This window comes from Lutjanus erythropterus, chromosome 18, assembly GCF_056507025.1.
Source record: "Lutjanus erythropterus isolate fLutEry1 chromosome 18, fLutEry1.hap2, whole genome shotgun sequence".
Classification (NCBI taxonomy): domain Eukaryota; kingdom Metazoa; phylum Chordata; class Actinopteri; order Lutjaniformes; family Lutjanidae; genus Lutjanus; species Lutjanus erythropterus.
The window spans coordinates 11,065,993-11,079,353 of record NC_139334.1 but is presented as its reverse complement, the minus strand read 5'-3'; the positions used below and the strand labels follow the sequence as shown (position 1 = coordinate 11,079,353).

General features: G+C 41.6%; 1 protein-coding gene across 1 annotated transcript in view; it reads left to right on the top strand.

Moving 5' to 3' along the window:
* Nucleotides 1-13,361, top strand: part of tmem63c (transmembrane protein 63C) — a 44,288-nt gene extending 30,927 nt beyond the window's left edge. The window contains exons 9-23 of the mRNA XM_084742872.1: nucleotides 938-1,011; nucleotides 1,135-1,215; nucleotides 1,292-1,412; nucleotides 1,579-1,712; nucleotides 1,888-2,010; nucleotides 4,778-4,931; nucleotides 5,587-5,693; nucleotides 6,347-6,433; nucleotides 6,554-6,619; nucleotides 7,935-8,097; nucleotides 8,337-8,442; nucleotides 9,324-9,491; nucleotides 9,584-9,696; nucleotides 9,781-9,855; nucleotides 11,416-13,361. Of these exons, the coding sequence (XP_084598998.1) occupies nucleotides 938-1,011; nucleotides 1,135-1,215; nucleotides 1,292-1,412; nucleotides 1,579-1,712; nucleotides 1,888-2,010; nucleotides 4,778-4,931; nucleotides 5,587-5,693; nucleotides 6,347-6,433; nucleotides 6,554-6,619; nucleotides 7,935-8,097; nucleotides 8,337-8,442; nucleotides 9,324-9,491; nucleotides 9,584-9,696; nucleotides 9,781-9,855; nucleotides 11,416-11,646 (1,803 nt within the window). The 3' untranslated portion in view covers nucleotides 11,647-13,361. The remainder of the gene's footprint in view (nucleotides 1-937; nucleotides 1,012-1,134; nucleotides 1,216-1,291; nucleotides 1,413-1,578; nucleotides 1,713-1,887; nucleotides 2,011-4,777; nucleotides 4,932-5,586; nucleotides 5,694-6,346; nucleotides 6,434-6,553; nucleotides 6,620-7,934; nucleotides 8,098-8,336; nucleotides 8,443-9,323; nucleotides 9,492-9,583; nucleotides 9,697-9,780; nucleotides 9,856-11,415) is intronic.

The window sequence follows — 13,361 nt, the reverse complement described above, 5'->3', positions numbered from 1 at the left end:
CATGTTGTTTGTCAAGTTAAAACATAACTGTACAAGTCAAGAAAATTTCAATTTGTGGTAGGTTTGTCATAGTTTGGTTTAATTTTGTATAAAACCGCTCAGTGAACTACATCTCTGCATCTTGCACAATATACGTCACCCACATCAATCTCACTGTCTCTTGCATCATTGTCTTACCTGAAGTTTTTTATTTAGCGACTCTTGGTGCTTTTATCAGCTGTGACAAAAAAGAAAGAGTAAGATCCTCTGCTGTGTGACTACATCCCAGTTCAACAACACACAGACACTGTAGCTTAAGCAGCTAACATTAGCTTTTGGAGGGAGAAAATCTGGGTGTGTAGTCTTTCTATTTATGTATCTTCACAGTCTGACACTAAAACAGTTTTATGAAAAATTGCAGGTGTCTTGACTTGTAAATTTATTATGTGTAATTCATGGCACAATTCAAGCGGGATGACTACAGTTCCATGGTGGTTCACCAGAAGGGCTGTGACTTAGGCGCTCTATAGACCCTTTTAGGTCTGACGTAGTTTAAAAGCTGTGTGTACATTTCAGCAACAGAAGTAGCAGTCTCCCTCAGTTATCCAGACGAGTTATCAAGCTGCAAGTGTGGAATTAAACGTCTTCCCAGCACCAAAATCACCAAAACGTCTGGTTGCTGTGTGTATGACACGTCTGAATCAATATTCCACTGGCCGACTTAAGTTGTACAGAATTCTAACAGGATCACGGCCACTTCATCAGGATTCAACTTCTGGTTACAATGAATGTGTGTATCAAATGTGTTTAGATATTTGTACCAATGTGGTGGACCAAGAGACCAGCATTGCTCTCCATAGAGCCACACTGCTAGCTTTGTTGATATCACTTGATAAGATGGTGTTCTTGCAGTTCATTATAACAAAACTACTCATGGTGGTTGCATTGTGTGTTGCAGGTAGCCAGGACACTGATGATCACCTCCATACCGAGAGAGATCTCTGACCCAGGACTCATCACCAAACACTTCCAGTACGCTTGTTTTCTTCTCTATTTCATTACGTCGAGTTAAATCTTTTCCCTGGGTTTGATTCATGTCACACTGACGATCTCACCACCTTGATTCTGACCCACTCATTCTGCTTCATTCGCCAGTGAGGCCTACCCCAGCTGCACTGTCACTGACATCCGTTTCTGCTTCGATGTCCACAAGCTGATGAGGCTGGACTTAGAGAGGTACAATAACTGTTACATACTGGAACAGCACAGTTTGTGATCAATGCCAGACTCATGAGGATGATGTGTTTTGCAGGCGCAAGGCGATGAAAGGCAGGCTGTACTTTGCCACAAAGGCACAAAAGGAAGGAAAGATCATGATCAAGACCCATCCGTGTGCTCAGATATTCTGCTGCGACATCTGTGGCTTTGAGAAGGTACTTTTTTATCAATCTAATTGGGATCAGTAGGTGATTGCATGGTGCTGCACAGAAAGTGTGTTGCCACTGGATGGCACTATAATCCAAATGTAGGTCTTGCTTCAAATCTGGGGATCTCTGTAAGATGCAGTGAGTAATGTGTGCTCTAACTTTTTCTCTGCAGGTGGATGCAGAACAGTACTACAGCGAGTTAGAAGAGAAGCGCACAGACGAGTTTAATGCTGAGAAGAACCGCATCTCCATGAAGAGGCTTGGCATCGCCTTTGTGACTTTCCGTGATGAGAGGATGACTGCTGTGTGAGTAAACAAAAAGCATGACACCGAGGTTTGTGTCTGTCAGGTCCTCTCATCATGCAAACCCTGTCACAGCAGGGAGCAGCCATAAAACCCATGCAGGGACATAAAAACAGGCGTTACTGAGTGTTGGTGCTGATTTCTGCAGCGCTTTTATAAATCTTGTTTTGTTTTCCAGCATTGTGAAGGACTACAGTCGCGTGCACTGCCGCCGCAGACCGCAGCAGTCCAGCATAACGACGGTGGTGCAGTCGCACAAATGGGGGGTCAGCTACGCACCTGCTCCTAGTGACATCATCTGGTCAGTACTGACATCACTGGAACAGGTTTTATTTTTGTTTTATTTGTGCCTCTTAAATCTTAATGGTCCAATTACTCTTATTTCTCCTTGATTAACCTCAAAGTCCACATCACACTAGTTTTCTACTTAAAGGAATAGTTCAGGTTTTTAAGTGGGTTGTATGAGGTAAAACAGTGTTTGTGTATTACTTACAGTAGATGACAGTCAGCATGACCCCGTTTCCAGAAACAGAAGCACCAGCAATGAAGCTAAGCAATGAATTTCGGTGGACGATGTTGGCATGACAGTGACAATGTTTGTATGATGTTGATTTATTTAGATGGACCTTTTTTGTTTCCATGCTGGTACTCCTCTCTGCTTCTCCAAACCAGAGGTGTACTGACCGCCATCCACTGTAGTCAATACACTGACCATGGAGTACCTCACACAACCCCACTCCAAAAAAATCATGTCTATACTCATCCCGTGTGTGCCTGTAGGGAGCTGTAACCGATCCCAGCATGCATTGAACAGAAACATGGTATACCGACAGACAACCGTTCACACTCACATTCACACCTTCAGTACAAGCAGTTTATTAACCTGCACGTCTTTGGACTGTGGGAGGAAACTGGAGCACTCGGAGAAAAACCCATCCAGACACATATTTTGAGTGTAATATCCAGTTTTACATGTTTTACGCATCAGTTAGACACATTTCCCTGTAATTAACCCTGACATATTGGGTATCTTTGGAAAACCTCGGGATCGTGACTAGACTTTTAACCAAAGTTTTGTGGGCTGTAATTTTTCTTGTCAATGTAACATTAGCTCGTAATGATGGACCTCAAAGAGTCTTTTTATTTAGTCAAGTGGTAGACATTATTATGCCAAATTATGCACCTTGGCTTTTGTAGAGTGTCTGCATTAGAGTTACTATTCCTACTTCTTTTGTCATTGAGCTCTGTGTTCCTATTAAAGAAAATCAAAATAACTAACAGCAGCATTTAAAGGGACAGTTCACTCTAAAAATGAGGCATAATTTTCCTCTTAACCCGTAGTGCTATTTATCCATCTTAATTGTTTTGGTGTGAGCTGCTGAGTTTTGGAGATGTCAGCTATAGAGATGTCTGCCCTCTCTGGAATATAATGGAACTATATGGCACTTGGCTTTTGGTGCTCAAAGCGACAAAATCATAGACGTTAAAACTCAACAGCAGTGGCTCTTTCTGTAAATCATGACCCAGTTACTCAAGATAATCCACAGATCTTGTTGTGAGCAGTTTCATGCAAGAACTATTTTCTTTCTACTGTACATCAGCTCATGGATGAGAGGATCGTGCTCGTGACAGCGCAGGATGTAAACATTAATGGTGTTGTCCTCAGCTGAACTGTAAAACAAGCACCACTGAGCTGACTAGATCAATCAGATTTCAGAGTTGATGTTTAGCATCTTCCACCATTTTCTCCAACAATGCCGTGGCCAAGTCAAAGCCTTCCTCCTTCCCATTACTCGCCAGTCTGTTTGTATATATCACATCCAGATAGACATATGTAATGATGAGTCCTGGTCAAGCCACTTCCAGCTCTTTAGTTTGTAAAACTTCTCCTTGTACTATTCAAAAATCAGATGGTAGGCGTGTGTGGCCAACAGTTCTTGGTATACCCTCTAATTTTGAGTTGCTCCATCCGGCTCTCACTGGATACTCTCAATGGCAACCAAACAGAGGATGCAGGCTGCCATTTTCTAAAAGTCTGGGTCAAGTTAATGAAAGATACTATGGTCGCTGTTACTGGTATCTTTGCTATTTAAAGATGGCGGATTTGAATTCCGTGTCAAACATCCCATGTCGTACTTGTGACGATTCTCTCTGACTAATAAATGGTCTGCAGTGTTTTCACGTCACATTTTAGTATTGGCTTGGCTCGCCAGGAACTTCTGAAGAGGTGATGCCAAAAGAAGTACCACGTACTAAGTACTATCCTCAATGGGAAAAAAGCAAGGGTAGTCAAGCATTACCAAAGAGTGGAAATACTGCTCTAGCTAGCATGGTGATACGGTTGTCGTGTTTAGTTTAGTTTGGTCGAAAGAAAATGTATTTCAATGTATTTTGTAGCGCTTTGACCACCACAAGCCAAGTGTCAACTAGTTAAGTTACATTTAGAGGGCAAACATCTCTGCGGCCAATATCACCAAAACTCTGAAACTCAAATTAAAACATTCTACATGGTTAAATAGCTCTACAGGTAAAAGGAAAAATATGCTACTTTTGATTTTGGGGTGAACTGTCCCTTTAAGATGCATCACTATGTTGTTGCTTGTGTGTAGCAGATCGCAAACACCATTTAAAGCCTGTTCCCTGTCCATGATTGGATTAGCCATAATGCATGTTTCTTATCTTGGAAAGCAAATGCAGCAGTCCCAGCGAGATTATGTAACAAATGGGTGATGCATATGTATGGGAGATTAAACCAAAGAGATGGTAGCACTCACTCTTTGTGCTTCACGCCTGTTTGGTTGCAGTGTGTTTGTGTGCAAGTGTGTTTTTGCACTAATAGACGACTGGAGGAGCAGGTACTTCTGTTCCTTCATTAAAACTGAGCGCTGAAGTGTGCTGCTCTCCAGTGGAAACACACTCACCAGCTCACATACAAAGAGCTGGCTATTTCAGGCTTATGTCAATACATACAGTAGAGGAGTGTCAGGGGACAGTAGTGTGTTAACAGTCCTGTCTGTCCTGCTGGATGACGAGTGTGAATTGAGGCTCATTATTTCTCCCGTCACCAGGGAAAATCTGTCAGTGTGTGGATCTCGCTGGTGGCTCCGATGTGTCCTCCTCAACATCCTCCTCTTCCTGCTGCTCTTCTTCCTCACTACTCCCGCCATCATCGTCAACACCATGGACAAGTTCAACGTCACAAGGCCTGTGGAGAGTCTGCGGGTCAGAGTTTCTGAGATTTAGTTGAACAGTGTGACCTTAATACAACATTTTAACCCTCTTCAGCCTCAGAAATTGCAAATGAAACTGAAATTAGAGTGCAGTTTGCCTCAGCATATTTACGCCTTTACTGTATGAAGCAGGCAGCAAGTGAAGAACTTGTCGAAGCGGCCAGTAATGTTAAATGAGTGTTAATACATAAACCTATGTATTACATAAACCTAGCAGACCCTGGGAGTTCCCTGTGAACACAGCAAAACTGGGACTGAACACCATCACTGAGACTGATGGAGGTTTGATGGCAGGGGATACAGTACAAAGGTGGTTTTCTTTGCTGGGTTTGGCTTTTAGCAACTTAGCTGCATGGCTATCTGAGCTAACGTCAGTTAGTGGTTAGCTACTTGAGACATTGAGGTTTGATTGACATGTGGGTGTGATATTATTGGATGAAACTGGTTGGTTTTAGCTTATGTAAACATATGTCATATTTTGTTTTACCAGAGGAAAACATGATTGGATTTTGCATGACTTTGATATTAAAATAAAAACTAATTTTGGGGATATATTGTTAAATAGATAAACATATGACTGGGGATGTGAGGTGTGTCATTTTCCATTTCATCTTGACTTTAATTAATCATTTCACTGTCCAATCCAGAGCCCGGTCATTACCCAGTTCTTCCCGACCCTCCTGCTGTGGGCGTTTTCGGTGCTCCTGCCCTTCATCGTCTACTACTCAGCCTTCTTTGAGTCCCACTGGACCAGGTACTCACCAGCCATCGTCCACCACTCTCCTCTCTCCTCTGAAATGGAAATGCCTGTCCTTTGCTTCTTCAAATGGACCCTTCATCTGTCTTCCTCTCAACTCCCAGCATTTCCTCTTTTTTTTTTTCATCTCAATTATTTTTTTTTCTCCTTCACCCTGTTGCTCTTTTTACTCCCCCCCCCCCCCCACACACTCCCTCCTCTTCTCTGTCACTCTCCCTGCACTGTTATTCTGGGCAGGTTGTCATAGAGATCTCCATGTGAGGATAATGATATGCACAGTAGTCACCATGCACAGAGGAGCGGCACATGGTGACTAGCAGGAGGAGGAGCGGAACAACTGTGCATACGGAGACAACCTCACGCAGCACCTATGAGCACCCTTTCTTTACATAACCACCCCCACAAACGTGTTGTGCAGGCGTGATGTGCGAAGGAGCGAATGCAAATCAACTGTTTACTGGAGTGAAAAGCGTAGTTCGTGCTAATGAGCCCAACAGTCCTGTAAATGTAGAGTCAGCTGACTTTACATTACATTATTGCACATTATGGACTGATTATGTTGAAGGGAGCTGTGCAGATATGTTTTATAACTTAACATGCATTGCATAATGGTGTTCTTATGATCACTTGGTCTTCATTTAATGTCTCAGATCTGGTGAGAACCAAGTGACGATGCACAAGTGTTTTTTACTGCTGGTCTTCATGGTCATCCTCCTGCCCTCACTGGGTCTGTCCAGGTACACTTCCACTCAAATCAAACACAGCTTCTGCTTTCATGTTTTTTCAGTAATTCTTTTGATTTTAACCACTTTTTTTTTTTTAAAGTATGTCTTTTTTATTTTTTATTCTCTCTGTAGTCTGGACCTGTTCTTCACCTGGCTCTTTGATGTCAACTTCCTGGATGAAAAGGATGTCAAATTCCAGTAAGATAGCATGTTTTTTTTTTTTTTTTTTGCTGAAATAAAACAGTATCATGGCATTACTGCAGGACTCACAGACTTCAGTGTGTTTTTAAGTGTTTTTTATTGAGGCAAAATAGCATTTTTTCCATAAACAAATACACATGAGAAAGACAAACAAACAAACTACCCTCTCCTCCTCCCCACCCACAGCCCTGATATGACAGAAAGTTTCCCTTTGTTCACAAATGGAAAATAGAGAAAATGAGATTCAGTCAAGTAAGGCAGTGACTCTCAAACCAAGTCAAAGTGTGATTTTGTGACGACCATAATTTATTATTTAACTATATCAGTTTACACACTCGTGTCCCAATACAGAGGCAAATTCCATACTCTACTTACTAAAAAAAAACTTCATTTAAAACCATCCTTCCCATAGTGGGAATAGCTTGTTTATCCGTCTCTCCTTTTTTCAAGTTCCAATACCTCATCTATAATTTTATCAGTGTGTTGCTGCTTTGATTCCATTTTCCAAAGTTTCAAATGAATACCTCAATTATTTTGTTAATAAATGTTCCATGAATAATATAGTTGTTTGTGAAATTATAATAAATAAATGTTTGTATTGTGATAAAAGTGATAATATGTGTTATAGAGGATCTTTTGCTCAGATGTGAGTACAGATGCACCATGAGATTTTACTTACATTAAGTACACAATGGGAGCACAGATGGACAAGTTGTCATACTAATTCACTGGCCAAGTGGGTAAGACACACTCAACTTTAATGCAAAGTTGACATTGTTGGAGATGTCTTTGTTATGACAACTTGAGTTTAATCAAGACAACATTTGCCTGTTAATGTTATGACAACTTGAAATGAACAGCGAAAAGAAAGCTTCAGCTTTATGTTTTAACATGACATTATACTGTCATATGTGGTTGGTTTCGACACGGGTCATCATGAGACCATTATAACTATATCATGAATGTTTTCCCTGACCTCCAATAAAGTGGTTCATTTTGGACATGTCATAAAGAAGTCATTAAGTTTTATTACACTGTCAAATGCTGCTGTAACTGTGCCATGAATAATTTCATGGACATAAGCTAAAGTGATACCATTTGGACTTGGCATAAAGATGTCATTAAATGTTATGAGGCCAGTTTGATGACAGAGTGTTGTACCAAGGTACCAAGTACGCTAACTGCTGTCTGCTGTTATCTTTAGCTGACATTAGCTTGTTAGCTCAGTTAGCTGTGGAGCTAGCTGCATAATTAGCTGACACAGCCTTGACATGCCAGGAGCCAAACGGATTTCATTGTTTTCTTGTTACAGATGTGTGTTTCTTCCCGACAACGGTGCGTTCTTCGTAAACTATGTGATCACATCCAGTCTGATTGGCACATCTATGGAGCTGCTTCGCATCCCAGCGCTGACGGTGTACGCCCTTCGCCTCTGCTTCGCCAAGTCCCAGGCTGAGCGTATTCATGTCAAACGGGTTAGTGGAGTCTTTCATCTTTCTCTCAGTGATTTTGTGTCACATGCATTAGACTGTGCCCAGTTTTAAAGTGACAGTTTACCCCAAAATCAATACATATATATTTTCCTCCTATGTGTACAGCTATTTATCCATCTAAATTGGATTAGAGGAAAATGTAAGAAAAATTATTTTTGATTTTGGGGTGAACTGTTCCTTTAAGATGTGAAATCTTACCTTATTTCTGTTTCTAACTGCAGAGTCAGGCCTATGAGTTCCAGTTTGGCCTGGAGTATGCCTGGACCATGTGTATCTTTGCAGTCAGTATGACCTACAGCATCACATGTCCCATCATTACACCCTTCGGTGAGCAACATACAGCACGGTGACCCTTCTTTATCCTCGTCTACCTCTTCCTTCTGTCCACCTTCTGTCTTTCTCCTTCATCCCATCACCTTCTCTCTTCGCCTTGTGTGTGTGTGTGTGTGCTGTCTCTCCTCATACTGTGACCTCACTCTCCTCTACTGCCTGCCAGTCCGATGCAGACTGTGTGAATTTGCTGCTGTAGTCCCAGACACCCAGACACAGTGAGTTGCGAGCCAGACGCCCACTCTGCTCCTGTCTCTGCCCAGAGCTCAAAAAGCTTCTATTTACTTCTGCAGTCAAATCGTCAGTCCGAGCGGGCCCTTTCATCCAGAATACCCTGCTGTTCTGTGCATTTCACATGTGTTGCTTTCTGTAGATCAGCATTAAGCTATCAGCTATAAACATTTTTCTGAAGCAGATAATTAAAACTCATTGGGTGGAACCACAAAGCAACGCAGCATTTCATTTAGAGGTTGGGTGGCATGAGGTCCTTATTGATACAGTTTATTAACTACAGTAGATGGTAGTCAGCACAACTCCATCAAATAATCCAAACGATCCCTTTAATTTGAAAAATTAATCAAAGTGTAGCCATGTCACAATAATTTTAATTGCATATTGATCATTGCATGAAGTTCAGAACTTGAACCCCAAACGTCTTTCTGTATGTGTGGGGTTTGGTGGAGGCTGGAGAGAACAAAATAAAAATAATCACTGTGATATTAAAGGATCATACCAGGATTTTCTGTCTTTCTAATATAAATCAACTATACAGTCCTCCCATTTTCCAAAGAATGCTTTGTGAATGTTGTTTTTCTGTTTTATACTGCAGGTACTGATCAGTTAAGTCAGTGTTTGTATGTTTTCTTGTGCCTCTCCAGGTCTGCTCTATGTGATCCTGAAGCACATGGTTGACCGATACAACATCTACTATGCATACGTCCCCACCAAACTCAACCAGCGCATCCACAGAGCAGCCATCAGCCAGGTCATCGTGGCTCCCATCCTCTGCATGTTCTGGCTGCTCTTCTTCTCTGTGCTCAGACTAGGTATCACTTCCATTTCTACACTGCTGCAGTCTCTGTAACCTTCACTGTATCATGAATGCACCTTAAAACTCAATCTCCCCTTATTGTCACAGGTCCCATGCATCCCATCACCCTCTTCACCTTAGTGTCCCTGCTCTCCTCTATTGCCTTCTCCCTCTTCCGCTTGTGCCTTAGGAAGCAACCAGACAAGTCAACAAGCTACCAGGTCAGTGACCATGACTCTCTGAGCTCAGGTTCAGCTCAAGATTAACTAATACTGCCTGAATAATAATGTTTTGTTTTATTTCAGATGTCTGATCAACCAGCAGAGGGGACGTTCACTGATGCAGACAGGAGTACTGTGACATCCACCACTGCCTCCAGTGTACAGTAACACTTATTATCCTTACTAGACTCACAGATTCACATTTAGTTTTCATCAGTGTTATCTATCTATCTATCTATCTATCTATCTATCTATCTATCTATCTATCTATCTATCTATCTATCTATCTAGCTATCTAGCTATCTATCTAGCTATCTATCTTACAAAGCATTTATATATTTTTTTTTCTTACTGCATTTCTTCTACAGTTCTAGCAGCCACAGTTGTCAGACACTTGAAATTTGACACATGAGAATCAGTTTTATTTGTGGAAAAATGACATTGGTTATTGTTGTCCAATTACTTTTCCAGACTGGTGGATTTACAGTAAGTGCTGCAGGGATGTCAAAAACATTGATGGTATGATTTGAATTTAATAGGATCGCTTAAGTCTTGGAGGGGCATCAAAACCACACTAATAAACTAATAAACTATGGTATGTTTGGGAAAATGGTCGAGAATAATGTAAAGTGATTATGCAAAACCACCAATACTGTATGAAGTGGTGAAGAATTATTTTTACCCTAAATACAGCTCTGAGATACTTGTTTTCTTGAGTATTTCCACCTTATGCTACACAACTCCACTACATTACAGAAGAGCATATTATACATTTTACCCCACTATGTTTATCTGACAACCTAAGTTGCTAGTTACTTTGCAGATATTTTAGATGCAAAACATTCAATCATCTTAAAAAGTATTTGTTATATATAACTAGGGCTGGGTATTAGTACTCAATACCTTTATCAATTGTAATAACCAAGTACTGAGTAGTATCAAAACCTGCATTCAATCCTTTTGGTACCCAGTTCTAGAAAAAAGTGACTATTTATATTGTTTGGCAATACATTGGCCTGTAACTATGAACAACACAAACATTGAAAGTGTACAGGAGTGCAAGTACCAAGGCACTATTATTGGTAACAAACTGACAAGGAATGCTAACACAAATGCTGGGCTAAAAAAAAAAGTTCTTTATAAGGAAACTTTGAAGTTTCAATGCGAGCAGAAATATGTTGACAGACTCCATTAACATGTTGCTCAGTTTAACTGCTATAAACATCTACTCCTTCTAAAAGATTATTAATAATTTCTTACGACTCATAAACAGACACAAACCCTCACTCAGTCAGCAAACGTTCTGTATTAATTTTGGCTCCGTGAAAAGTGAATAAATGTTAACTGGGCTGTGTGTGGAGTCACACAGGCCAAAACAAAAACAGATGTCCCAGACTGGAACGGAAAATCTTGGCTGTTGCATTGTTGTCAGAGAAGCCAGTATTTCAATTTTGCATGTTTTCTTAATCTATGATGCCATATCATGGTCATTTTATTAGTAGTACAGTAAATATACTGAATATTTCTCCTTTAATTAGTTTTTCAGGATATGAACTCTCAGGATTATTAATTTAAGAACTTGTATCTTAACTTAATAATTGTAGGGTGGGAAAACAAGCCCAAATCTAAAACCACACTTTGATCTCATGTTCTCCCCTTGAACTGAGTGATTTATTGTGTTACGCGATCATAAATTTTCTGTTGATCTTCCTCCCTCAGCTGTTTGTGGCGTCTGTGCTGCTGGAGCCAGAGCTGGCTTTGACTCCCATGCCCTCGCCGGCCCACCACAGCTACGGCGCCATGGCCAGCTCCCAGAGTTCAGGCCACGGCCCGGCGGAGGAAGAGGAGTGCGAGGACGACCACGCCCAGACCCATGAGACTGAGCTCCAAGACCCCCCGGACCCCTACTGCTCCAGCCCGCTCATGGACAGCCCTGTGGGCTACCAGTAAAACCAAATCCCCCCAAGCTGATTTCCACGTGTCCTTCACCTGGGGAACACGGATCGCTAAATGCAGCGTTTTCGCCACTGACCTCAGACTCCAACTTAGCTGCCTCAGACCCTGCGACTGGGCAAAAGGATGAAGAAACTGAAGACGAAAGAAGCTTAAGAATACAGGAAATGTATCAATGTATAGGCACCACTTTGCCGAAACATCTCCTGAACCTGTCTTACGGACGCCAACATCAATCTGGACAGAAGATACATCCACCCTAAATGTACAGATTATTTTAATTAAACTACTGGATGCTCCACGACAGGGATTCCATCTTCTTCTTTGGCTTCATTTGCAAGTTAAAAAGGTTAAAAGTAATCAAAGTGACTGGGGTGGGTTGCTATCAGAGCTACTCTGTCCATGCGGTGCCACTTGGACATGAGTGGAGGTGAAAGTTCCCATCAGAGTGGGTGGTGTGAGCAGGCTCGCCCCGGCAGACTGACAGAGTGATCTGGGCACGGGTGATATCTGGTTCCTCGGCGGCGGCAGAGCTCGGGGAGGAGGGCTGGGGGTGAGGGCAGCGAGTTGTGAAGCCATCTGCAGTGAGAGAGCAGACAGACGGAGGGCCGAATGTAACTCAGAGATGTACTGTGATATATGTACACTCTCTCCACGGAGGCACAAGCAGCTTGACTGTACCTGCAGCTTGTTGTAACTACATTATCAATTTAAGGTTGCTATTTTTGCTACAGTATTTTTGGTGTCATTGATATTGTGCTTTGGGTTTTGGGGGTAGGGGGCAACTGGAGATTGATCAAGGATTTGCAGAGCTGTCCCATCTTAATCAGAGTATTCCCTTATTATGCTGTTTTGACTGTGTATGTGATCCAACTTGATTTATTTTATTTATTTTAAAAGAACGTTTTGTATGTGCCAGTTAGCTTTCTTGCGAAGAGTTAGATAAGAAGATTGATACCGCTCATGTTTTACGAAGCTGCACCACGAGCTGGTTAGCTTAGCTCAATACAAATGCTGAGTATCAAATCTGTTGGGACTGGGAATGACATCACATCCAAGTTGACTGCGTTGCAGTGCAACAAGTGGGAAAAAATACTGATAAAAGTAGCTTACTGGTTGAGCTTATTCACCATTTCTCTGTGGTGGCGTCTCCCTCTCGTCTGTTTTGTTCGTCTTGTTAGGTCACTGAGGAATCGTCTTTTCTATGTGTTATTGTCCCAGTAATTTAGGCCGAAATCGGTGTTCTGCTCAAAGGGATTTAAACTAGAGTAATAGGCCTGTTTTGAAAGTTTAAGGAGTATAAAGTACAGATATTTGTGTTAAAATGAAGGGAGTAAAAGTAAAAACCCCTGTCAGTATATAATGTTATTACACTGTGCTTTGTGCATACAAATACCATAGCAAATGTCCACAGATTGAAGTTGGACAGTACCATGTCTATGGCTGATTTAATGGGACACAAAAGACAGTAGTTCTGACAGAGGGTATTACTCCAGCTTTCCCTCACTGTTTGTGCACAGAGCAGCCATATTGGACTTTGAGGTATGCTGATGAGGATCTTTCTATTTTCCAAGTAGGAAATCTGACTTCAGGGGCACTCTGAAATTTCTGTGTTCCTTAACGCGCCTAATGTCAATGTCAAGTCTGAATTTTCAAGTTGAAATTTCCTGCCTTTTAGATCATGGCTTAACATTCACAATGTGCACTTCCAT